This window comes from Anolis carolinensis, chromosome 2, assembly GCF_035594765.1.
Source record: "Anolis carolinensis isolate JA03-04 chromosome 2, rAnoCar3.1.pri, whole genome shotgun sequence".
Lineage (NCBI taxonomy): Eukaryota > Metazoa > Chordata > Lepidosauria > Squamata > Dactyloidae > Anolis > Anolis carolinensis.
In genome coordinates, this window is record NC_085842.1 from 240,252,512 (window position 1) to 240,280,158 (window position 27,647).

General features: G+C 37.8%; 1 protein-coding gene and 1 long non-coding RNA gene across 6 annotated transcripts in view; both read right to left on the reverse strand.

Moving 5' to 3' along the window:
* Positions 1-27,647, reverse strand: part of kdm4c (lysine demethylase 4C) — a 398,176-nt gene that overhangs the window by 202,109 nt on the left and 168,420 nt on the right. For all 5 annotated transcript variants that reach the window (XM_062971935.1, XM_062971934.1, XM_062971936.1 and 2 more), the window contains 3 exons: positions 20,968-21,206; positions 18,804-19,108; positions 13,592-13,703 (listed from right to left, as the gene is read on the reverse strand). In XM_062971935.1, coding sequence (XP_062828005.1) covers positions 13,592-13,703; positions 18,804-19,108; positions 20,968-21,206 — 656 coding nt within the window. The remainder of the gene's footprint in view (positions 1-13,591; positions 13,704-18,803; positions 19,109-20,967; positions 21,207-27,647) is intronic.
* LOC134296601 (uncharacterized) lies at positions 2,339-13,584 on the reverse strand. Its single transcript, XR_010003396.1, has 2 exons — positions 7,210-13,584; positions 2,339-6,922 (listed from the first exon to the last, which is right to left on the reverse strand). It is a non-coding gene; the product is annotated as an uncharacterized LOC134296601 (long non-coding RNA).

Sequence of the window (27,647 nt, forward strand, 5' to 3'; positions counted from 1 at the left end):
ATACTGCTTCACATGGTGAGGAAGCTAGTGGGCTGCAGCAGTCATGGAGAGGTGACACGGGTAAAAGACCTCACAAGCAACAGCAGAGCCACTTTAGCTAGCTCTTGTAAGTGCTGCACTGAAGGAGGCAACTGGCAAACCACTTCTGAGTATTTGCTATCTCAAAAAGCCTAGGATGAAGAAATCCAAAATGAAGGAAGCGACAGTGTTGAAATATAAGCCTCCCAACCCCCAACCCCCACTTCGAAGGTACTCATCCAGCTACTGGAAAACAGCAAAAGACAAGTATGAATAATGGGATATCTAATGATACCATTGGACTAAAGCCAGAAGGATATTCAGCTGCTGATATACACAGATTGAAAGGAAATTCTGAAGAAGCACTACATAGCTAACAGAAATATGGAGTGTAAGAAGCATGAATGAGAGGAAATTAGGAATGGTGAAAGACAAAATTGAGCATATAAACATTGCAATACTTAGGATGAACAAGTTATATGACAGGAAAAGGATATATTTAATAAGATAATTGCATAGTGTTTGAAAATGCTAATTTTAAAAGAAGCTGGGTAACATTAAGTGTGAACTGAGACATAACAAAAGTAGCAAGGCTTGTATAAAGTCAGACTGAATAACATAGGCAAGACTTCATGGAAAACCTATCAATATAATCATAATGTATGTTTATGCATCAGCTACAAAGGCAGAAGAGGATGATAGAAAAAGATTATTTGCTGGTGGTGATCAAAACTCAAACAGGATATATTGATTAGGCAATTGGCATGCAAAGCAGAACAAACCTAAAATTGCTGGAGAATTTAGCCACAAAGGAAAGTTAAATCATAATAGGGCCTAAATGGTGAAGGAGAAATATGGCCGAAGTGTTCATTCTGTGCCAAACACACCTTCATTAGGTGTTTTTTAAAAAAAAAATGTGAAAAAGCAATCACTTTCATAAAACATAAAACATTTGACTAACATAGTGATGGGTTAAAACAGAAACCTAACATGAACAAGATTACTTACAATACTACATCTCTAAAGAAGATAATATGTGCAACTTCAGTGCCCACTTTTTAATGTATTGTTCTTCAAATAATAATCTGCCATTAAAATTTCAGAGAAAGGCCAGAGATAAATATAATTATAATAGCAACAGCAGCAGCAGCAGCAGCAGCAGCAGCAGCAACAACAACAAGGGTTATCATAATAATGGCAGCTAATGTGCTTCCGGTTCAGTTGACCAAAAATTACATAACAGGACACAGCCATGGATATACAGAGTTATTACATTTTAAAAAAGCTATTGAAATAACAATTGGCCTCTTTAAACAATCAAAAGTAATTTCTTACCACTATGAAATGTAGTATAAACAATATATTGAGCAAGGGGTAGAAGCTGGAGAAAGAACAGATAGATTGGGTTGTTGTGTGTTTTCTGGGCTGTATGACCATGTTCCAGAAGTATTCTCTCCTGATGTTTCGCTGACATCTATGACAGGCATCCTCTGAGGATGTCTACCATAAATGTGGGCAAAACGTCAGGAGAGAATACTTCTGGAACATGGCTATAAAGCCCAGAAAACACACAACAACCCTGTGATTCTGGCCATGATACCCCTCAACAACACAACAGATTATCTGCAGTTGTAGTTATTCAAATAAATGGCCATCTGTGTATTCATACATGTGGGTATGCTCCTGCTGAGACCACAACTTTGGATGTTTTAGAATTTAGAGATTTATGGAAGTAACCCATCCTCTTTATATGCATACTTGCAGAGATCTTTCCTTAATACATCATGCAAGTGTTCAAAGCTCCATTGACTTCTTCATTGGGAGAAGAAAGGTAACAAAGGCTCAGTTCCTACATGACCAACAGGCCTACATTGGGATGCCTCTAAACAAAATGAACTACAATAAAAGCAACATATCACTCAAAAAGTAGGTCTGTCATTCTACCATTGACACTTTTCTTCTCCCATATGATTTTTAATGTTTTCTGCCCAACGAAGCCAGTGGAACTTGAAAAGCATGCATAATGTATTTTGCGCCTTTTTGTTGTCCAGTAAAGGCATCACTCCTTTGTGTATGTTGGATTTTGTTTTGCAGCATGGCCAACCTAACTACCTTTGAATATGTTTCCATTTCTTTCCTTAATTAGATGAGCCATTGGAAAACGGAACCCACCAATGTGTAGGGCAGGTTGAGAATGAACTACTCAAAGAAGTTATAAGTAAGCAAGCTATTCTTCAATGTCACCACAGTTCCTCACCTAGCTAGCATGCTGACCACAAAACACAGGCAGGAAGTCACATGCAAAAAATTTGCTCTGGTATGTCCATACAATAGGGCCAAATGAGAATTGAGACCTTTTAGAAGGTAATAGAGGAACAAATATGAGTTTGCTCAGATAAGGACAATTTAGCCAAGCAGATATTTTTCACCACCCATCTGGCAAACCTCTGTAATAAAACAATTAGTCACACACGTATGCAAGATGTGTTTTCTATAAAACTAGAAGTGCTCATCAACCAAACTCACTCTGACAGAGTCAAACAAAAATTCAAGCAACCTTTGTTGAATCAGTAGCATGGACACTCATTTTGCTCAATGCATTCTTATTCCAAGTTCAAATCTTTTCTTTGCACTAGACAAAATTACCAAGGTTTTTGTGCCTTTGTAATATTTTTTCAAATATTCAGAATATTTGTAAAAAAAAAACTGTACAACACCCAGAGTTTTTGCACAGGAAACAGTTCTTTTGTTTAAAATACAATGTTTTCTTTATATAAAAACCCCCATTTTTATGGAAATGAATTAGGGGGAAAACACAAAATGTAAAATAAAATTGTGACAGTATATCATTTTCCCACACTTTTCTGTTCAGGACAAGAAAATCAGCACCCCTGGTCAATATTAGTGAAGAAACCATCAATGCAAACACACAATATAGAGTGAGATATAAAACTCCTATCCCTCTGCAACCAAGCTCAGAAGATGTAGAAATGTTTGGGTTTATACAGTATTACAATGTTTACCTCACCGGTGAGAGGGGGATCCGTAAAGCCTTGTCTGCTGGGAAAACTGCCATAGCTAGAAGGAAAATAGGCAAGCCTCTATAAATAGAACCTTGAGGAGAAATGAGGTACAATTTGTTTGGGCTGATACAGAATCTATGGGAAACAGGAAGCTTTCAGAACATATGAGGCTGAAGCAGGTCACTAAGTGGCCCATGACAATCTTTTGTTGTTGAAGTGCTGCCGCCACAATCGTAATTACAACTCAAAACGTTCAAGTGGCTGTCAGAAGTCCAAAGGGCGGCACTTAGAATTGGAACAAGTTTTTCCTCTATGTGAAAAGGAGAATTTTTCTATGTCAGGGATAGATGGTCACATGAAAATAGACATTTTAAAATCTACCATGGCAAACTACCATATATACTCATATATAAGTCAACTTCATGTATAAGTTGAAGGGCAGGTTTTGGAGCCAAAAAATGGATTTTGATATTCCTGTGGATAAGTCGAGGTCATTCCTCAGAGAGGGAAAGCACTAATGCCATCTCAGGGAAACCAGATGCCCCTGCCCATCACTGGCATTTCCTTTCAGACAGGCCAGAAGCGGTCCCATGGAGGAGAGAGCACAGAGAGTTGGTACTTCTTTTAGATTCTCCTGGGATGGACTAAGATCTTGCCTTTTGCCACTCTACTAAGAGAAGGGGGTGGTTTTTTTCTTGATAAGTATTAAGGCACAGTACTCATATTGACCTGTGGATAAGTTTACCCAGATTTTTGGGTTGGTTTTTTTACTACAATTTCTGTCCACGCTGTGTTCTTTGATTGAACTGGATGGTCCATGTGGTCTCTTCCAACTCTGTGATTCTATGATTTTATGATTATATGCTTATATGCAGTAGCCTCCACTATAATAGAAGGGTGTTGGTTAAGATTAGTGTGATAAAACTATCATGGTGATGAAACTGCTGATATCTTTCAAATGCAAGACCATTTGAAGATCATATTCTTGTTTGAGAACAATGGAATGCTGGAAATAAAAACTTCCTCCTATCATAGAATCATAGAATCATAGAATAGTAGAGTTGGAAGAGACCACATGGGCCATCTAGTCCAACCCCCTGCTAAGAAGCAGGAAATCGCATTCAAAGCACCCCCGACAGATGGCCATCCAGCCTCTGCTTAAAAGCCTCCAAGGAAGGAGCCTCCACCACAGCCCCGGGGAGAGAGTTCCACTGTCGAACAGCTCTCACAGTGAGGAAGTTCTTCCTGATGTTCAGGTGGAATCTCCTTTCCTGTAGTTTGAAGCCATTGTTCTGTGTCATAGTCTGCAGGGCAGCAGAAAACAAGCTTGCTCCCTCTTCCCTATGACTTCCCTTCACATATTTGTACATGGCTATCATGTCTCCTCTCAGCCTTCTCTTCTGCAGGCTAAACATGCCCAGCTCTTTAAGCCGCTCCTCATAGGGCTTGTTCTCCAGACCCTTAATCATTTTAGTCGCCCTCCTCTGGACGCTTTCCAGCTTGTCAACATCTCCCTTCAACTGTGGTGCCCAAAATTGGACACAGTATTCCAGGTGTGGTCTGACCAAGGCAGAATAGAGGGGGAGCATAACTTCCCTGGATCTAGACGCTATTCCCCTATTGATGCAGGCCAGAATCCCATTGGCTTTTTTAGCAGCCGCATCACATTGTTGGCTCATGTTTAACTTGTTGTCCACGAGGACTCCAAGGTCTTTTTCGCACACACTGCTGTCAAGCCAGGCGTCCCCCATTCTGTATCTTTGATTTCCATTTTTTCTGCCGAAGTGAAGTATCTTGCATTTGTCCCTGTTGAACTTCATTTTGTTAGTTTTGGCCCATCTCTCTAGTCTGTCAAGATCGTTTTGAATTCTGCTCCTGTCTTCTGGAGTGTTAGCTATCCCTCCCAGTTTTGTGTCGTCTGCAAACTTGATGATCGTGCCTTCTAACCCTTCATCTAAGTCGTTAATAAAGATGTTGAACAGAACCGGGCCCAGGACGGAGCCCTGCGGCACTCCACTTGTCACTTCTTTCCATGATGAAGACGACGCATTGGTGAGCACCCTTTGGGTTCGTTCGCTTAGCCAATTACAGATCCACCTAACCGTAGTTTTGTCTAGCCCACATTTTACTAGTTTGTTTGCCAGAAGGTCGTGGGGGACTTTGTCGAAGGCCTTACTGAAATCCAGGTTCCTTACTCCAATGGCAGGTGAAATTGTACAGTTTCTTTCAATCTTCTAATGCAAAGAGAGAAATGATGTGGTACATTCTTTCTGGGGGTAGATAATCATATTCTATCTTGGAATTGTGCTGAATTATGGCGAGGACCCACTGTTCTGTGGCTAGGGAGTGCCAATCTGGAAACTGCCACTGTAAGAGTTTCCATCTAGCAAATGTGATGTCATGCAGCATGCAGCCAATACCCCTACATCACAGTATTTAGAAGGGTTATCACATAATTAAAATATAATTTATTTGATGAATTACATGAGGTTTTAGTGAATTCATTTGGTTCATTATTAAATCTACAAAAATTTGCATAAAAGAAAAAAACAGTGCTAAATTAAAAAAATAAATTAAATACACATCTACTTGGGTTTTGTTCCATGCAAAACTTAAGGATGCTCAAGTTCCATTAAATGCAATGCCATAGTTAAATTATGTTGCTTATATAATACTAGCTTAAGTACCTAGTGTTGCCCAGGTATATATTTTGTAATGGAACAAACCTTAAAAGTGTAAAACTAACACTTGAATATTTCTAATGAATGCCATTACAAAATGCATATTTTGGCAATGCCAGGTACGTAAGCTAGTTATTAGAAATCATTTTCTTCACTGAGTCACATTCTCCCAACCTTGAGACGCACTCTCGGCCTCAGAGAAAGGTGAAAACAATTCCATTTTAAATAAATTCTTAAATGCTGGTCTCCACTCCTGATGGCAGCATGCAGGACAGGGTGGGAGAGGAAGAGGGACCATGTGCCTCCTGCACTCTCTTAGCCGCAACTGCCTTACAATCCTCTCCTTTCAAAACAAACCAGGGCAAAGGTAGCAGTCCCAGATCAGCAGCGGAAGATGGCAGCAGCAACACAAAAGGAAGGTGCAGGGTTTGGGAGGAGGAAGAGACAGCATCGGGTGTGGGTTGGGAATGCTTTCCAGGGGTTGGCCAAGACAGCTGGCTTTCCTCTTGCTCTCAACTTTAGCTGCTGATCTTATTTTTGTCTTAGAATCAATGAAATACAGTATATACTGTCGTGGTTTTTTTTAACTTTTGCGGACCATTGCCCCAAAGGGTGTTTTTTTTCCTTGAAGCCCCTCCATTATTTTAAGTTGGGTAATGGAGGATATGTGTGCAAAGTTTGGTCCAGATCCATCAAGCCATGCTACATGTAGCAGCCTTTATAGTACTAACAAATATATATACATACATACTTTGACTTTTATATATGTGAATAGTTAAATCAATGTTTTTTTGTAATTTATTTTCAAGGTATGAATGATTGAATCCATGGATACAGAATCTTTGGATGGAAGTGGGACTGTATATCACATCAGGCATCCTCCTCAAAGGAAAGGCTCTCCCCACCCAAGTCATGCAGGAAGGAACGGTTCCATTAAAACAGCTTTTACCAATCACAATTTTAGTCAATCAAAATGTTTTAACTAATTAAATTAACCAATTAATTAACTAAACATTACAACCACATTCTTTTAATGATTTTTAATCAATCATAGCATAGACAATTGCCTGACTTATGCTGCTTGCTTGCCTGTGTATCTCTCAAGCTTTTCTTGTATTTCAGCATGTTTAAAATAGCCAGCTTTCAGGTGTGTCTTCCTTTCTGCTTTAAAGCACACAGTATAGCATAGACTCTAGGATCCTAGTAATAAATGACAAAATATTGCCAGGTTAATTTTGTAGGAGATCAGCAAACATCCCCAAAGACAGTTATTAATTATTTTAAATAACACTGTGTGGCTACATCCTTGTAGCTTGTAAACCAAATTTGCTTGGCCATTCCCTCACTAAAGCCCTACTTTTAGGAGAAAGGCAAGATAAACTACCCATTTGGACCTATTACTGCCTGAGTTTGAAGAGATATTCTATCAAAGCACTCCTGGTGTTTTGAGGAAACAGTCCTGTCAGCTTTGCTTGGCCTCCACTTACTGTGACATGGAAAGTGAGCACAGAGAATAGCTGTCTCAATGGGAAGCTGCTGTTGCAAGGCATTCCCCGTGGCATCAACAAAATTTATCTCAGTGGAATGGTTTATCTCGGTCCAAATGCCTGACTGTCATGGTTGCATCTGCCAATGTCAAAATGGGATGCTGCGCAACCTGCAAGAAAAGGGGGTTGATCTACATCTTCTTTGCTGGTCGTGCAGACACCCTGTATGACATCACAGACAGAACATGAGCCCACAGGCTGTTACATGGAGCTCCATGACTAGCAGTGACACAGAGGATGAGGCGATGGACCAACAGGTCTGTTATGGTCTCGGTCCTGCTAGACTGTCTAGATCAGTGGTTCTCAACCTGTAGGTCCCCAGATGTTTTGGCCTTCAACTCCCAGAAATCCTAACAGCTAGTAAACTGGCTGGGATTTATGGGAGTTGTAAGCCAAAACACCTGGGGACCCACAGGTTGAGAACAACTGGTCAAGATGCCAATGAAATTTCTGCAGCCAATTGTATCTGGCTGTCATCATGGTTGCTCTGGGGCCAGTATGGAGCCAGTGGCTCAAAAAAATCCTTCCAATTGAAGAACTTCCTTTAGCTGGGTGAAGATATTCTTGGATACAGTCTCTGCTAAAATTTCAATATTGTGCAGTGTCCTTTTGAAAAAAATAACTGGCACATTTTACACTTTGCCATAATTGACTGAAATTAAATGAATAACACTTTCAAAAATGTTTTAAAGTTATTATTAATTGTAACACATTTTAATTGCTTCCTTAAGTCTCATAAAATATTATCTCCTTTCTTAAAAAACAAAACAAAAGAACCTCTGTGTCAATTGTCTTCATCAGCCACTGCTCTACATTTTAAGCCAAAATACTCGGCACAAAAATATGTTCTATGGAGATACATGAGGATGGAATTTCAGTAAAGGGGTTTTAAATCTGCTGCATTAGAACACAAACAAACCCAATTTAGAATATTGTAGATGTTGTAGATCAATTTCTTCAAGCAACGAGCAGGCATCACCACAAATCAAATTACTAAATATTTCTGATTTGTTTATTTAATTATAATATTTATATCAACATACCTGACTATATAATTTCTGCCTTGTATTTAGCCCCAAGTCTGATAGCAATAAGCCAAAAATATTGTCATGGCAACCATGGTGGGTGAGCAAAATATCAAAGAAGAAATAGATTGCTTTGACCTTTTTCTATGGCCAGAATCTAAGTGAGCCCTCTCCTCCATGTGCAACATAAATATGCAATGGGGCTGTTGCAAGAACAGAGCTCCATGTCTTTCTAGCAGATGCCAGTAAGTTAGTAAATTTGTTTTGCAGGTTACAAATGTTGTGGGCCATATACAAGGGGCACCACTGAGTACCATTAGTGTATGTTGTCATTTTTTTTTTCAATTTGAAAGGTACACAATATTTTTTTGTTTTCTTTTTTTTACTTTGAGCTAAAGAACTCTCATTACTACAAGCATCATGTGAAAAGTCAGATGTAAAGAAAGATACACGTATACATATTTTTAAAGCCTGCATCATACATTTACAAAATGCTACACATACGAAATGCTTCATTCATCAAGACACAGGGGAAAATTGTCAAGGTAAACATTTCAAGTTTAATGGAATTCTTCTTGATAACCCCTAGAAAGTATACAAAACTTTGGGAAGGACAACTAAACACGAACACACTCCTTAGATAAGGCGGATGGCAATGTTATTCAGACTTTAGCAAGAAATAATAACTTATCACTATTTTCACAGAATGGTCCTTTTATGCCTTTGAAATAACCATGGCTTCTATTGGCAAAAACTTTATAATCTGATTTGCAGTTAATTATCCCTTCGACAGCTAAACATAATCAATTAGGTATCCATGGACAAGTACAACAAATCTGACTATGAGAAGACAAATATATCTAGTATAGTAGTGTAGTATTTAATATGCTGGAAATAGTTATATGACCATGAGGGAATGCATTGCAAAAATACTTCCTATTTCAGTACTTCGCACCTGGCAATATTCTGACAAGGACAACTCAAAATGAGCTTGGTAATAATAATTTTCAGACTTTTTTATTTAGCTGTAACCAAGGTTAATAGCCATCCCTAGTCACAAAACTGTATAATCTCTAATTAAAAATGCAGCAATTTCACGTATCCCTCCCATATTTAAATCTTTTAATTACTTTACCAGATGGATTCTAATGTTAATATAGCCTTTTTGTGTAAATTACTGGAACATTCTGAAACCCACTCAATCTTGTACCCTCAAGACATGCAAATATTACATAGATATAAATCATGGCTCTAAGCTGTGTCTAATTTGAAGAGAGATTCTTAACAGCTAATTGAAGTACTGTAGTTAGTGAATTTGTAGGCCAGGCTCCCCCTTCAAAACCCATAACAATATAGATCTATTCAATTATTCACAAAACTGAAGAGGAAAAATAATGAAGGAACTTTCTTGATCAGGACAATTTGACACAGCAGGTGTCCCAGTGTTCAGCGATCTTGTGAACAGCTAAGAGAACACTATGAATATAGAATAACAAGGCCAAAAAGATCACATGTCCCAGTCTTATTGTTACTTGGATCATACTTCCACACAAAAGATTACAGGATCAAGTGTACAGAGCTTATATTTGTATTTAATATAAGACAAGCAGAGAGTTGTAATATTTCATTTATATACAAATATACCAGTAGATCCTAGTGAAAGAAAGCAGAATAATGAAAATAGACGGCAAATACCGCAGAAACAATTTCACCTTGAAGGTTGATTCACAAGATATGTGTAACAAAATTAAAGGCAAGACATGAGAAAAGTAGTCCTCCCTCTGTTTTTCCCTAGTAACTGGATTTCAGAGGTATATTGTCTCTGAACTTGGAGATTGCATATGGTCAGTATATAGCCATTGTGTCCTTATCTTTTATGAGCTAAACCCAATTGTTAGTCCTGGCTAGATCAGATTCCCTGAATCAAATGGTTTTGCATACATTCTGATTTAGCAATAAATCAAAAGACCAACTCTAGTTCGGACTAGCAATAGGATTTGACTCTGTGAATTTGTAATTATCTCTTTCAAGGCTTTAAACTAGTGACATCCTTACATCTTTGTAGCAAATTCTAAAATTAACTATATACACTATGTGAAAAAATTCCCTTTTTCAATCATGAATATGACGGAAAAGCTTCACGGGATGACTCCAGGTTCTAGAACCAAGATGGAGGGAAAATTATCTCTAGCCACTTCCCCTATAACACGCATCATTTTAGAAATGTCTGTTATGTTCTCACATTCTCCAAACTTTGACAGATATCAATCTAAATTCCCTGTTAGTAAGAGATTATTCTTTGAATAACTGCAATGGTCTGGAAAATTCAATCACTACTCATTGGTATAAGATGATATGATCACACTATGAAATTATTTCGCCATTTATATGGGCTGCCAGTCCATTTTTGGACCCAATTAAAAGTGCCTATTTCAGGCTTTAAAACCCCGAATAACCTGAAGACATTTTATCTAAAGAAACATCTTCTCCCTTACTGAGGTATCTTATTCCCCATAGTCTCCATCTGCAGTACTTCCATCAACTGAAATGGGGCCAGAAGCTACAAGAAAATGCCTTTCACTCCTGGCACCTTTCCTGTAGAATGGACGCTTGCCTGGCACCAACATTACAGCCTTTTTTGCACAGAAAGAAAAACTTTTCAACTTCCAAATGCATTTTAAGAACTGTTTTATTGCCCTTATATCATACTACTAGTCTATTTTACTGCTAGTATTAATTTGGTTTTACAGGCTGTCATGTTTTATTTTTTTGCTGCTGATTCTATTTGCTTTTATTCTGAGCCATGTCCAGTCTATCTATTTCTATTTTATATTTGTAATGTTCTGTACACCATGCAGAGAACCTTTATGATCAGGTGGATTTAACCTCGGTCCTATCACCTCCAAAGGTACATAGCTGCACCCAGACTGTGGAACCCCCTTTACACAGAAGGTCTGGCTGGCCTCCTCTCTGCTTCCTTTCCACCAGGAGGTAAATACCGGCAAATTTTCTATTTCTCTTACAGTTGTGCATGTCCACAGCCATAAACCATGCATAAATCATGCATGAACTTAGGTAGGATACGTACAGTAGAGTCTCACTTATCCAACATAAACGGGCCGGCAGAACGTTGGATAAGTGAATATGTTGGATAATAAGGAGGGTTTAAGGAAAAGCCTATTAAACATCAAATTAGGTTATGATTTTACAAATCAAACATCAAAACATCATGTTATACAACAAATTTGACAGAAAAGGTAGTTCAATATGCAGTAATGCTATGTAGTAATTACTGTATTTACGAATTTAGCACCAAAATATCACGATGTATTGAAAACATTGACTACAAAAATGTGTTGGATAATCCAGAACGTTGGATAAGCGAGTGTTGGATAAGTGAGACTCTACTGTATTCAAATGAGTAATTACTACCACCTTTCTTTAGAATTGAATTCCTAACTTCTTTCTTTGCAAAACCCACACTGAACTACAACTATAAGGTATACATTATATGGCTGTATAATTTCCCTAAATGTCATCTAATCAGCATATACATTTTTTAAAATGGCAAAGAAAAGAAGGTCCCAACAAATGTACTGCTTTCTGCAACAGACATATGTTTTTGTCCCAGTTAATATAATTTTGTTGTTTTTAATGACCCATAATACAATGCCAAGATGAAACAATATAAATGATGGCTCTCATTTTCAATAATGTGCTTTTTGCATGGGAAAGCACTGTTCTCCTTCATGGAAGAATAGTACAATCCCTATGCAGATTTGGAAATACAAAAAGTCTACATTATATCCTTACCATAACTCTAAACCGAGCTAATTCAGAATACACTGAAGTTTTCATTGAGTCAGAATGAGCCCACACCTCACACAATGCAAGTTTTTAATGATTTATCCTACTGCATGAGAGAGGTTGAAAAGAAAAGAAGAAAACGTATACATGTTTTTTGTTTAAATACTCTAAGCTGCTCTATTTTCAAATATATTTCTATGCTAAATATAATTACTTTAAAAATCAGTGTTTTGCTGTTTTTAAAGAAATTTAATTCAGTATAGAAATTATATTCAACACAAGCAGAAGGAAAGCAAGTAAAAGGAGGAAAGCTGCAAAAAAGTAAATGGCAAAATGCTGTATTTGTAAAATCATTATTAATATCAATGTAAATTTGTTCTGCCCTCTTATTCAAAAATGTAATTACACATAACTTATAAGTACAGTGAAAGTACTGAAAAGCTGTAATAATGTTTCCAATTGATACTAATCATACTATTAGGTTATATAATGAAAAAGCAAGATTTGGAAACACTAATTCAAAATTATGAATTTGACAGTATAAAAACAGTGTGTTTCTTTTTGCATACTTTTTCATATAATTCTCAGATTGTTCTACCTGCCCACTGTATTCCCATGTGAAAACATACCTGCCTACATTTTTAATGCACACAATGGGGATGCTTTTCAGAGCCAAGCTGGGCAGGAAAAACAATGCATCTATTTTCTTTCATGTTCATTACTCAACTTGCACATAACATTCGAAGATGACAGCAAGCATGCTCATAACCTTACTGCCACTGCTCACAACAATGCCCAAAATCCAAAGGTGTGATTCTATGCACAAAAGGCATTTACTACATTTGGAAAAGATGTCCAACACCCAAACATGTTTTACCATTTCCAGAGACAGAATCATGAGAACAGTGAGAGGCTCTACTTGTTGTCAACACTGTGCAAACTCTTGCATAAGCTCTTGTGCAGGTGTTCGCAGTTATTTTCCTTCTGCTTCTCTTTCCTTGGATCAAGCAAAGATCCTCTTGGATATATACAGAGGAACAAAATGGCAAATTGGTCCTCTGTTTGTTCTGAAGACCTAGGGGTGCCCTGTTTAGCTCTACTTGCCTTCATACAATAAAGTGTAATGTTCTGTGCCAAAGCTAATTGCTGAGAAATCCAACAAAGACTATCTGCTTGCCAAATGAGCTTTCATCCTCCCTGTAGTATTTAAGTGACTTCATACTGTTCTGAACTTCTTACAAGTCCCTTCTAATGCGTTTAGTAGGATTTAAGAGAAAAGAGGGGTGGGAAAGTACCCAAAAAAACACATCGCGTATTCAGGAAACACGCTAAAAGCTTTTAATGCAGCTCATTCTGCAGCAGTTGAAGTTTTGGCACCCAGTCAAATATCCGTGCGTTTTCAACACTGTGGAACAGTTAAAGTATATGCAGATGTAACTGTGCTGACTGAAAGATGTATTATTTGAGGAGATTTTTAAAAAGATGCTCACCTTCATCACTTATTGCCTGCTGTTTAACTAGTGTCATAGGAGACCTGGCAGGAGGTTTACTTAACGGATGACGCCAGCTTTTTGATGTTTTTGTTCTTTCACCTTCTGTCACCTAAAAAGAGACAACATACATTTAGTTTAATTCAAGATATACCAAACATGCCCTAGAAGTCTGGCTTTTATTGTAACATTTTCCAGAGGGATAGTGAAAGTCACAAGACTCATTACTGCTTTATATAACACAAGATGGAAAAGAGAAAGAATGCATTGCATTATGAAGCTGGCTTTTTCTTTCAAAGAATTATGTTATGCTACAACTCCTACACTAGAGAAGATGACAGCTGATCATTGCTATTTAAACTTTTTTGGTTAGATTTAGATGACAGTTGAAATACAGCAGATAGGATGATAGTACTAAAATGAGTAGCAAAGGATAATGCATAACTGTAACTGTAGTTCTTTAAGTGATCAGCTGTGAACTCATACAGATGGGGTATCTGCACTTGCACAGTGAATCACTCCAGAGTCTTACATAAGATTTTAGTAGTAGTCCTGGCCAACCTCAGAGCAACTATATGACCTTCTTACATATATCCTACGCTACATGGACACCCCAAGAGTGAGCCAAAGGCAAGATACAATTAAAGGAGAATGGATATGGTTGTGTGAGTTCACAGATGATCACATAAAGAACAACAGTTACAGATATGCAACCTGTCCTTCTTCTTTATAATATCTGTGATTGATCAAGAAGAAGGGGTATCAAGGCAAACACAAATACAAAGCAGCATCCTCCCTAGATAATGTGTCCAATTGTAATGGGTGATAAAGATCAAGAGTGTGTAGTTGCTCTACACACATATTCCAAAGGAATTCCCTTTAGGAAGGCTGACACTATCACCATGACTTATGGAATAGCTATGCACAACAAGTGGTGGTTCTTTCTTTGCAACTTCATAAGCAAGATGTATGATGGAAACCACCCACTTAGGGAAACTTAGATATAAACAGTACTTTCCTCTTCACAGAATAACAGATAAAAAGTCTTTGAGCATTAACACAGGTAAAACAGTGTCCTGAGTGATGTGAAACATCAATATCATCTGGAGCACAAGCTAGTACAAACCAGGCCTTCATACTAACAGAAAATTGGGATTACAGACTTTTAATTATAGTTTGGATGTTGCTCCCTCCTCTATTGACTGGACTTCCTTTCCGCGTGCCACGAGAGCACCCCTATTTCCTCCCTTCAGATTCCCTTCCCTTTAATTCCATAAATTGTGTTGGGTTTTAATATAATCCTGTATGTGGTTTTTAGCTTAGATTCTTAAGTTAATTATTTTAATGTCAACATTAAACAATGATACATTTATTTTAAAGTTTTAAATCTCTTAACCCTTAACTCTGATATGCTTGTATGAGACTATGTCCCTCTTCTCTAGAACTGGTCACTGACCGTAATAAAGTGAACTTGAATATCATCTGAGAGAGAGGGAGGAGATGTCTGGCCTAAAAATTATCTTATCCTGTTGAAATCACAGTTATGGCTGGACTACTCTGAACTGCTTACACTCCCCTGCCTGCCTGAAAGTTGCAATTGCCACCAAGAAGGTATTCTTCTAAATCAGCAGAACTGAAACATAATGATGGTGGCAAAAAAGACTGTTTCCTAGGTGGCAGACTCAGTGGCAAGGATGTATGGTTGATGTAAGTGTGCTGAGGCTCTACAGGAATGGATTGAACACACTGAGCCTATCAACCTGTATATTTAATGGTCTAGATCATGTTCTTTAGGTGAAGACTCTAGGATTTCCACATGAGACACCGTAGCCACCTAAATCAAAGGGGATACACCCTTGCTTGTAGCCACCGTATCTCCACTCCTCCTGGCTAAAGAATATGTGCAGCAAATCTACAAGGGTGGAAATTGACTTTTTTCCAGTTGAGATGGTGATTAAGTACATCCAGAAGGAGGCATGGAAGTCATTTCCAAAGAATGTGGAAGATCTTCACACAATCAATGTGAATCTGATCAATTTCATCTTGGGAGAATAAGGCCAAGAAGATGAAGTTGTAAGATCAAAAAAGTGGACTGATATAGAAGGCCCTTGAGCCGAAGCCTTCAATTCTGAAACTTCTACCAGGAAGACATCTACCAGAGAGACCTTTTAAGAGCAGCCCAAAAAGCCAGGGGCTGTAGAGGCAGAAACCACTGTAAAGGAGAGTCACAATAAAGGAGACTGGATAAAAGGCATATTCTTCTCAGCTTGCAGTTTTGGCCACGAACAAGGCATGTTCATAAAGTAGTGCCTTGAAGTGCAAGTCCTAATTTCACATGGCCTAAGGTATGAAGCCTTTACAGAAATTACACAAACCAACTTTGTGACCTTCACCTGAACAGGAGACACTTAGATTATCCATCCTCTTCAAGCATTCCCCTTCCTGCAGTTACTATATTTTAAAATGATACTGAGGAGGCCACCCAAGAATTTCTCAAGAAAGTAACATCCCAGAATAGGCCGAACCCAAAAGCCATTAAACAAAGCTGTAGTCAGAATTAATCCATAGTTAGAAGGGATCAAGTCAGACTGAGAAATACAAGTCAAAAATGGAGTAGAAGAGAAGACAATCTAAAAACAAACCAAGTCAAACTATAAGAGTCAATCTAAATCATTCCTAGCAATGCTGTTGAAGTGGAGGAAAAAAAGGAATCGGGGATTTAGGTGGGAAGGGTGATATATAGTGGTACGAAAGGTGAGTGAGGACATCACCAAAAAGCTTATGTAACCTTCTGAAATTTTCCAAACAACGTACTACACTGGTGCAGATAACCCATTTGTATGAGTCACTGAGACCATGAAGAAGGACTGTAAATATTCTTAAAAGTAAGGAATGCTGGTGCTTTTGTGTAATCCAATCCTTAAGAGAAAAAGGTTGAACCATCAATAGCATAACCCATTTGTATGAGTCACAGAGACCATGAAGAAGGACTGTAAATATTCTTAAAAGTAAGGAATCCTGGTGCTTTTGTGTAATCCAATTCTTAAGAGAAAAAGGTTGAACCATCAATAGCATTCCATAAAAAAAAAAGACCCACCGGACTAAAATACCATGTCCAGTTCTCAGCATTGTTTTGTCAATTGAAGTAAAGAACACAATTTAAAATTTCATTTAGAATTTGATATGGAACCAAGTGGTGAACAGCTAAATGACATTTTTTTCATCCTAAAAGGAGTGGAGATGAAAGTAGTAAAATAGGAATTCTTTGATAGTCCTTGGTAAGTCTTCAAAACCTTGGGAATGGGTTCATAGCCTATTCCCTGCATGGTATGCCTCCCCCCCCCCCAAAAAAAGATAGAAAATGAGATATTTTAAAATCATATGAAACCTTTGTTTTTGCTATATCTCTGGCTATGTGTAGAAGTTAATTTGAGAAACATTATTTAAGACAATGGCTCCTAAACCTAGAGATGCTGCAGACTTATGCGTAGATGTGAGACACTTCCACTGCCCTTTCATAACGAAGGAGTAGAGAAAATGAAATTCCAGTTGTTGATTTTTTTTTAAAGCATATTACAAACTTAAACTCTCTAATTTTAATCACGGAATCCCATTCTGGGATAAAGGCTTGATATAAATAGAATAAATCTTGGTCGAAACATTTTTTCAGTATATTTTAAATTGATTTCCTCAATCATGGGGATCAAATCTAAATATGTCTTTAAGTAAATGCTGAGATTTTCACAGTAGTAGAAAAATGTCCTAATCAGAATTCTAGTTCCTGGGATTTTGAAAATCTGTACAAACTGTGTTCACCACAGAGAATGGCTAAATATTCATCAACATTAGGTAGCCATTTAAATATTTTATTTCAATTGCAAGAATACTCATAAAGCTTGGAATTCATGACACTGACAGTGCCTGATGCAGAATGGAATACTCCATTAGTACCCTGCAGCTGTCATACAGTTCCTGAGGCTGGCAGCTCTGGCCACTCAAGGAAGCAGGACACTGACTTGGAAGGATCATTAGCCTAATGCAGTACAGCTGCTCTTATGATTAAAGAGTACAGTGGTTTCATTAAACAAAGCAAGGTAGCTGTGCAGAAAGTCAAAGAGGCCGAGGTTTTTCAGCAGCATCTCTATAAAATGCTTCTATGCAACTACAAGACAGTCACAGCAGGCAAACATATTGGAAAATATTTGGAAACCCACTTAGGAATAGCTAAAAAGTACCCAAGCAAATGAATTAAACATAAACTGTAATACAGAATCTCACCACTGAGAAGATGTTTATTAGCACTTTATATGAAAACAGAAGGACTGGCTTTGGGACTGTTAAATCTCATCTCTCTGTAAAACAATGATGAGTTTGCTATTTATGTCAGTAAAAGGGCAAGTGCTGCTTTTATTCTTAGCTCTAAAGTGCATTTCCCACTCTCTTAGGAACATCTGGCAATCCAAAATGGGCTCTGCCAAAAGCAGAACCAGCCTCCACGTTTGTGAATGCAGCTATGCTATTATATCTTGGAATCTCAGTGAAGTGAACATTTAAAATCAACATCTCAAAAATGAATGCTTTATAGAAGGTGATAATAATAATAACAGCATTGTTTGCTGTAATTTCTAAGAGGATGAACTACAAAAAATCTCCAATTCAAAATCACACTTGAAGCATGTGCTCACTATTTTCTTTGCCTTAGATACAAAAATAGGGTTATAATGCTGCTCTGTTTTGCAGAACAGCTGTAAATGTCACTGGCATCTCTTATACCGTAATAAATTGTGACAAATACTGTAAAGCACAAAAATGCTAAGTATATTTATTATGAACTAACTTCACCCCTATGACTGGCCACAGTGTGAGATTCCAACCATCTCGTCATTGTATGAAATGATATTTTACCTATACAAATAGGAAGATTATATTAAATATATAAAATTAAATAATCATAGTAGTTTTCTCCCTGTATTTCCTTGATGAATACAAAGTCTTTCCTTCTGACCTATCCAAAGTCAAATAACTTCATTCATAGAACAGCAAAGCACATTTCACATTTAACCATTAAGCAGGATAAAAAAATCTGTGGATAATAATAACAATATCTGTTTTCTGAATCAATACCTACAAATCTAAGGCCATTTCATGAAATTCTCAGATAAAACAGTGAATTTATCATATGCTCGACTTATTTTAATTTTCCATTTCTTACTAGTGACACTTCGCCAGGTTCCAGGCCATTTTCATTGCTTTCAGCATCACTGGTACCATCTTCTGTAGAGACACTGCTAGTTTCTTCTTTCTCTATACTTTCAGCTTCTGAAGAAGCATACTCCAGACTCTGTCTTGAAGTAGTTGAAGTTCTTACATTTTCCTGATTACAACTAGCAGATGAAAGCAAAGCCAGGGCAGATTCCTGAGAACAAAAGTGCACAAAGCCAGAGCTTCCTTTCTCTGCATTTTCAATTGGTACTTTTTCAGTTACAGAATGATGAGCTGAACTTGAAGAGTTATGACCTAAAAGGAGAAAATTCCAACATGAAGGTTAAGCAGTATTTGTAAGAAACATTCTGATCATGGAATAAAAAGGATATTTTAGATAACAGTTCCAGCTTTCAGAGATACATCCAAGAAAAAATACAAAATGATGACCAAAATACATTAAACCTTTCAAAAATATGTTGTAATATGGAATCAATCCCACTTTCAATCCATTTCAAAAAGACATCCAATAATCATGAAAGCAACCATAATCAATTGACAACATTCTGTAATTTTTCTCATATTTTGCTATTCCAGAAAACTGTTTGAAACTCATGGGTGAAAAACAGAAGCAATTATGCAAGCAATCTCACATGGATATGTCATGTTGAAGTTGTGCATTTATGGGGCAAACTTTTTGGCAAGATTCAGCACCCATTCCACTGAGAAAACAGTGGGTTGCTCCTCTGCTTTGTAGGTCTTCCCAGCTCCCTTAAAATCTGCCCAAGGAAATGTTCATCCCTCAGGAGCAGATATTGTAGGTGATACAGAGGACTGAAAGAGGAAAGACAAGAGTGTCTTGTCATGCTAGAAGGCATCTACCATGGTATTGTTTGTTTTAGGGCTTTGGTCTGAAACACAATAACTAGTCCCAACTTAAAGTAGACCTACTGAATCAATTACTGAATTGTCAATCAACCAAAGGTGATTCCATACATCTACTCTTGTAGGACCAACAATAGGACTATTGTTAACATTTTTCAACTTCTCTCTTTCTTGTTAATTAGATTCCAGGGAAGCACCCACAAAAAAGGTATGTTTATTTACCATACCATAATGTCAACTTATACAGAACTGCACTTGGAAGTCATATGTCTGAGGTCGTTCTTGTTGGATACCACAAACAAAACTAACCTCCTGCTATAGACAAAATCTTTGAACACATCTTTAGATAATTTTTACAAATATTTTTTCCCTTTAAAATGTTACAGAATGGTAAATCTTAATTATGATTTAACAAAATTATTTATTAATGCGGTTTCACTGACAGACCATTGCCATTTGCAAAACTCTGCTTTCTTTTTCCCTAAAAGGGGCTAGGAAATGTTCCAGACAAGATTTTGAATGTAACAGTGTGATAGGAGAATAGGAAAATTTCGGTTAGTACAAGAATAGATTTGGGTCCATTTATTTAGAAGATTTCAAATATTTTTCACAGAAATATATTGGTGTTTGCTGGCAACAAGATTACCAACCTGAGCGTCTAGGAAAACATGTGATAATACGTACATCCCAAAGTAAATAGGTAAGTGCTCCAGAGAGGGCTTGCCAACAGTTGTGTCATGGGCAAACTTCAGCCCTCCAGGGGTTTTGGACTTCAACTATCACAGTTCCTAACAATCTACCAGCTGTTAGGAATTATGGGAGCTGAAGTCCAAAACCCCTGGAGGGCCGAAGTTTGCCCACGTCTGCTTTATCATTACATTTGTATTAAAACAATATTCCAGTGTTATCATACACTGATCTGATTTTGGAAGGAGAGTCAGTCCTGGATAGCACATGAATGGAAGACTGCCAGGTAATACCAAAGATCTCTAGGTCAGGTTAAAAAATGGTGCCTTGCTGAAACTGTTAGCCCGTCAAAGGAAACCCTTAGTCACAATGTAAAACACTGCTTCCTTTTAGTATTGACAAATATTAATAGACAACTGATCTTACCCAAATTCACATTATATTTTATAGTGCTGACAATGCCTGTGGCTGTATAACAACCTGGTAACCGTCTCCAAGGAACTGAAGGAGAACACAAGGTGTAGCTTCTCACTTGCAGATTTATAGGATCACAGTATCAACTGCCTACAAATACTTCGGGAAATAAATATCATGCATCTCACCTGAGACCTCTTTGTTATCCAATAAATTCTGATCTATCTGCATCCTGCTTGCGTCTTGTTCTTCCCCAGAAGGCATTCCTGTGTTTACTGGCTTTACTTTTTCTGATGGCTTTTCTTTGACCTTGAAGCTATCTGTAGTTGCTTCAGTGGCTGTGATTTCTGTACCAACTACTATAGTTGATACCTTCTTGTCCTCTGGAGTTTTAAGCTTTTTTGATCGTGATCGGGTATGCTGGAAGCTGTTATAAGAGATACTGCTGTCAGAACAGACCGTCTGGCTGGGGTAAGATAAAATATCTACCAATATAAATGTCCCTTTCACCTGCTTAAAGGAATAAAAAAGTGTCAATTTTTCATCTTTTTGTGTGGAGATGGTGTTTACAATTTATTAAGCAACAGATTAAGAATTGATTGGATTTAACCTTCTACTACTCTGTTATAACAACTCTTAAAAGCTTAGTTATTAAATTAAAATGACCTCAAGTAACTCAGCTGTAATGCACTTGTTAGTCTTTCCCACATCCTGAAGAATGATTCACCAAGTAACTGGTTTTGGGATTCCCTCTAACAATTTCTCAGTCGCATTAAACTATGACAATGATGCTAAAATACCAAAGTGTTTAGACATTCTGATTAATTACTTTACTGTAATCTCATTTACCAAATAAATAAATAAACAAACAAATGAACATGTTTCAACAGATTGCAAATACAACTTTAGAGGTAGTGACCATAATTCTGAACTGAATTGCCACTTTTAAATTGATGTCAAATTTTGAGATTCCAGAGATAGGGTGGGGTGGAGTTGAACTCTCCCCTGGAAAGAAAGGAGATGAGACATGTGGCAACAATTTACATTGCTGCACAGTTGGCACCAGGTGGATGAGCACGGTGGGCTTAAAAACCCACTTCCCCTCAGTGCCAGCTTCTTCATCCATTCACACCCCTGCCCTAAATTTCAATGCAGGCCACACTGGTTCTCTTTCAGATCAGATGGGAATTATTTGCCATTGAAAAAACTGGTTAAAAATTTAGTCTTAAATCTGGGTTTGGTCACTTAGCGATTAGTGTCAAAAGCAGAAAAAGAATAAGTGATCAATGGCACCTATAGAGCATTTTTGGGTGAAAGGGGGTACCTTGATTTGAACCCAGGGCTCTTTGAACCTTGGAGTTGGAAGAGGATTAATTTTGGGGACTGGCCCAAAATGGGCTCCCAGCATAGTTTCAGAGATTTGTCTGGGGAGGGAATGAATAATCAACTCCCTCATATAAGCATATAGGGTGGCAGCTGGGCCTGGGCTGTTTGTCTTTGATAATTGAAGAGGAGAATTGAGGAATAAATGATATCTTGCCTCAGTTAAATTCTGTATTTAGGATTAAAGGATTGTCCTAGTTTAATCCATCATTTGCATCTTCACTCTTTATTTCTGGTTGGAAGTTCTATACATGTATAAGAAGCTAAAACAATTGTAGATAATAACGTTAGCAATATTTAGCTATGAAGACGAAACACAATGAAAAGAAGCAGAAAAGGTAACAATATTCTGAGCAACACTGAATTGTGTTGCTGGCAACAAGATTACCAACCCGAGTTGGTATGCTATGCGATCAAATATTAAACCAGTACAAAACTGGGTTACAACTATTTTAATAATATGATATGTTGTTGCTTCTCTTCAAGAAGAATTGCTAGTTTTTGGAGTATTCAGCTGAACACAGGTCTGTCAATTACTGACCACAAGGAAGGTGTCTATTTTGGAACTGGAGTCTAAGACATGGAAATAGAAATGGAATGGCAACTTTTCATCTGCTTCTAAGAAGCCATTTTAAGAAGCAATGTAACACAAGGATTCCATGTGGGATTTCTTTAAATAGTAAATTAATGCCTTTAATCTTAAGAACATGCCAGAGTAATAAAGACAACCTGGAAGATAAAAGATCATGAAACTTCTCATTTTTTAAATAAAAAAGTAGATGACTATCCCTTCTAATGCAATGAGTGCAATAAACAGAAATAAACATGTTTCTATGTATGGGTCTCTTTTGGGTTTTGCTCTTACCTAGGTTAAAGTAATATCAAAGCTGATATCAGTCTAGTCCATATAGGGTGTGTCTACACTGAGCCATAGCTCAATGCTATGGAATCATGGGGAGTTGTAATTTTATAAAATCTAGCCTTCACTGGCAAAGACAGTGGTGCCTCACCAAGCAAAAATCCTAGGGTTCCATGGCATTGAGTCATGGCAGTTAAAGTGGTGTAGATGTACTCGTAAACTGCACTATGACACAAGTGTTGAAATTCTCCACAATAGCATCTTTCCATAGTACTGTTAGCCATAGCTTGTCACCTAGAATACTGTTGTTATCACCTGTGTATTTTCCTTGAACTGGTATTTCTGCACTTATAAGAATGTCATTTCCAAAATCAATGTTATCATTTTTTTTTCTTGACATATAACAGCAGAGGTGAAACTGAACAAACACTTTATCTTCATTTGAGGGACTTGCATCTCCTGCTGTGTTTGCGCTTGTGCCAAGTCTACTAATTAAATAGCTCAGAAATGCATCTACTGGTTTAGCTTAGCGAATAAATTCTGTGCATGCACTCATCTGATAAAACTTTCAACATAATTACTATAATGTCTCCATTTTTAATTTTAACTTTTAAATTGGTTATCCAGATAAATAAGGCTTGTACTGACAAGGAAATAATTTCTCTGCCAAGTGCAAATGGCAGCTGTATAATAAAGATGCCAAGCTCTATAGCAATACAGGAGCATCATCACACAATTATGCAGCATACATATTAAAACTCAAAGTTCCTCAAGTTGTAAATGCAAGCATATATATGCACATGTATAGTGGCTGTGGCTGTGGCTGGATGGGTTATGATTCATAGGTCAGGGAGTGTAACATAAAATGTTCATGAAAATCTGCACCAAGAAAGTTAATGTACCATCATTTGCTTTGTAGATTCTGTAGACTTGTACTATGTGCCTATGGGCTGTGAGAACACCCACAGAGGGTAATCATCAGTCCTGTTCTCTTTCCTGCTTTGTCAATTGCCTTAGTCAATATATACACTATATATACACTCTAGAAGAAATTATGGGAAAATGAGAAGGGGGGGGTTAGAGCAATTCTCAGTGAAAATTGCAAATCCACAGACAAATACAGTAAAAAATGAACACAAGGTGACCTGTTTCAACCTCGTATTATAAAGCTGGGCAAAAAAAAAAACCCAGCATTTTCTGTACATGAAAGTATTTTCTGCATACAAAATAATATTTAAATGCAGAAATGTTAATTCCTGCCTTGAAATTGCTACTCTCTGCACAAAAGATGCTTTTTTATATACAAATCAATCATGTGTGGATTTTACACTAAACAAATATTTAATTATGTCTTTTTACTGCACAGAGATTTTTCAGCATACAAATTAATATTTCTGCATTGAAATATTATTTACCCACACTGCTTCTGGCACAAAACAATCACATGTGAATTTTGTGTAGAATAATCTATTTTTGATTATTTTTCCATCCCTATTTTCTTTGGATATATAGATCTATATCTATTTTATCATATTTATATGTGCTGTGGTACATGAACTAGAGGACTTACAGTTATGTATAGTCAAGCTTTAACATGTGCTGGACACTAAAATGTGGTTGTTTACATATGACACATACTCTGCCATTTATGGTACTTGCATCAGGAAGAGGAACAAGAGGATGGGAAGTTTTGATAAATGTGAAGAAGTGCTCTTTGATGCCAAAGTAGATGAGTGCTGAATTAGTATCAGTAAGCAATTGATTTTTATAATGATAACAAATCGGCATTTGCAAGACTTGCAAAACAGGTTGATTTTCCTGTATTATGAAGTACAGATAAAGCATCTTCTGCAGAGTCCACTGTAAATATTGCACAACAGATTCATATAAATGTCTAAAACAGCTATTAGGTGATGTTCAGAAAACTTCTACTATTGTCAAATTTTTCAGGACCCCAACATTGAGCTAAAGAGACCCCACTTGAGGTTGGAACCCACAGTTTAGGAAGCCCTGCTTCAGAAGAGCTTCTGGAGATGAAATCAGATTTGAACTGAAGCAATCACAGAGGCTTGATCTACACTACCCTATATCCCAGAATCTGGCCCCAGATTATCTGCTTTGAACTGGAGTATATGAGTCTATCTAATTATCCCAGATTCCAGAGATTAGCCATGAGAGACAAGGAACTATTTTTAAACAAGCAATGCATGGAAGTGGAAGAAGACAATAGAATAGGAAGGACGAGACCTCTTCCAGAAAATCAGAAACATTGGAGGCAAATTTCAGGCAAAAATGGGCATGATCAAAAACAAAGATGGCAAGGACCTAACAGAAGAAATCAAGAAAAGGTGGCGGGAATATACAGAAGATCTGTATAGGAGGGATAAAAATATAGAAGATAGCTTTGACGGTGTGGTGAGTGAATTAGAACCAGACATCCTGAGGAGTGAGGTTGAATGGGCCTTAAGAAGCACTGCTAACAACAAGGCAGCAGGAGACAACAGGATCCCAGCTGAACTGTTTAAAATCTTGAAAGATGATGCTGTCAAGGTGATGCATGCCATATGCCAGCAAATATGGAAAACACAAGAATGGCCATCAGATTGAAAAAAATCAATTTACATCCCCATACCAAAAAAGGGAAATGCTAAAGAATGTTCAAACTTCCGTACAGTGGCACTTATTTCCCATGCCAGTAAGGTAATGCTCAAGATCCTGCAAGGCAGACTCCAGCAAAACATGGAGCGAGAGTTGCCAGATGTCCAAGCTGGGTTCAGAAAAGGCAGAGAAACGAGAGACCAAATTGCCAATATCCGCTGGATAATGGAGGAAGCCAAGGAGTTTCAGAAAAACATCTACTTCTGCTTTATTGACTATTCTAAAGCCTTTGACTGTGTGGATCATAATAAACATTGGCATGTTCTTGGTGGTATGGGGATACCAAGTCACCTTGCCTGTCTCCTGAGAAATCTGTATAAAGACCAAGTAGCCACAGTAAAAACAGACCACAGAACAACAGACTGGTTCAAGACTGGGAAAGGAGTACGGCAGGGCTGTAGACTATCACCCTACCTATTCAACTTGTACGCAGAACACATCATGCGACGTGCGGGGCTTGATGAATCCAAGGCTGGAGTTAAAATTTCTGGAAGAAACATTAACAATCTTAGGTATGCAGATGATACCACTCTGATGGCTGAAAGTGAGGAAGAGCTGAGGAGCCTTATCACCAAGGTGAAAGAAGAAAGTGCAAAAGCCGGGCTGCAGTTAAACATCAAGGAAACCAAGATCATGGCAACCAGACCGATTGACAACTGGCAAATAGAGGGAGAAAACGTGGAGGTAGTGACAGACTTTATATTTCTAGGTGGAAAGATCACTGCAGATGCAGACTACAGCCAGGAAATCAGAAGACATCTACTTCTTGGGAGGAGAGCAATGGCCAACATTGATAAAATACTGAAAAGCAGAGACATCACACTGGCAACGAAGGCCCGCATAGTGAAAGAAATGGTATTGCCCATAGTAACCTATGGCTGCGAGAGCTGGACCATAAGGAAGGCTGAGCGAAGGAAGATAGACACGTTTGAACTCTGGTGCTGGAGGAAAATCCTGAGAGTGCATTGGACCGCAAGAAGATCCAACCAGTCCATCCTCCAGGATATAATTCCCTTCACTGGAGGGAAGGATATTAGAGGCAAAGTTGAAGTATTTTGGCCACATCATGAGAAGACAGGAAAGCTTGGAGAAGATCACAATGCTGGGGAAAATGGAAGGAAAAAGGAAGAGAGGCCGACCAAGGGCGAGATGGATGGACGATATCCTTGAAGTAACTGGCTCGACCTTGAAGGAACTGGGGACAGTGACGGCCGACAGGGAGCTATGGCGTGGACTAGTCCATGAGGTCACGAAGAGTCGAAAACGACTGAACGAGTGAGACGACGACGAATTATCCCAGATAATCTGGTAGTTTAGATTCATATAATCCAGTTCAAAGCAGATAATCAAGGACCAGATCCTGGGATATAGGGCAGTGTAGATCCAGCCTCACTTATATGACACAGATCCAGAATCCTTGTCAATGGGAGAGTGGTTCTTTTGAACTGATGTTTAGCTGGGTTATGTGTTTTAACTGACTGTATATATATTGTATTCTATTATGTATTATGTCATTGTGCCCCACCTCAATCCATGGGGAGAAGTAGGTAGGTATGTAAGAAATAATATTATGATTAGGAGAAGAAATTGTAGCAACAGCCATCCTTGCACATGGCTATGAAGTGAGAGAAGCTTTCGTTCTGTTTTAGATTAACTGTTCTGTTTTAGTTTGCCACTTCATCTGAAACATAGTTCAAAAAGCCAATCTGTTTCAACAAACCATAATTAACTACAGTTTAGGGATCAGATGTGTTACACTGCAATTAATGTAAAACAAAATTTTCATACTGCTCTTCCCACCTGCTAGAGATGGAGAGTGAGTGTGTGAGCCCAAAGCTTGCTGAAGCTTGTTCTTCAAATACTAAATTGTACCAACAAGGCCACTGTGTTGTTTTAGTACCCAAATGCTGCTCAGGGAGAAAAGGACGTATAAAAGCAGCAGCTCAAGACATTTGCTTTATTTGCCTT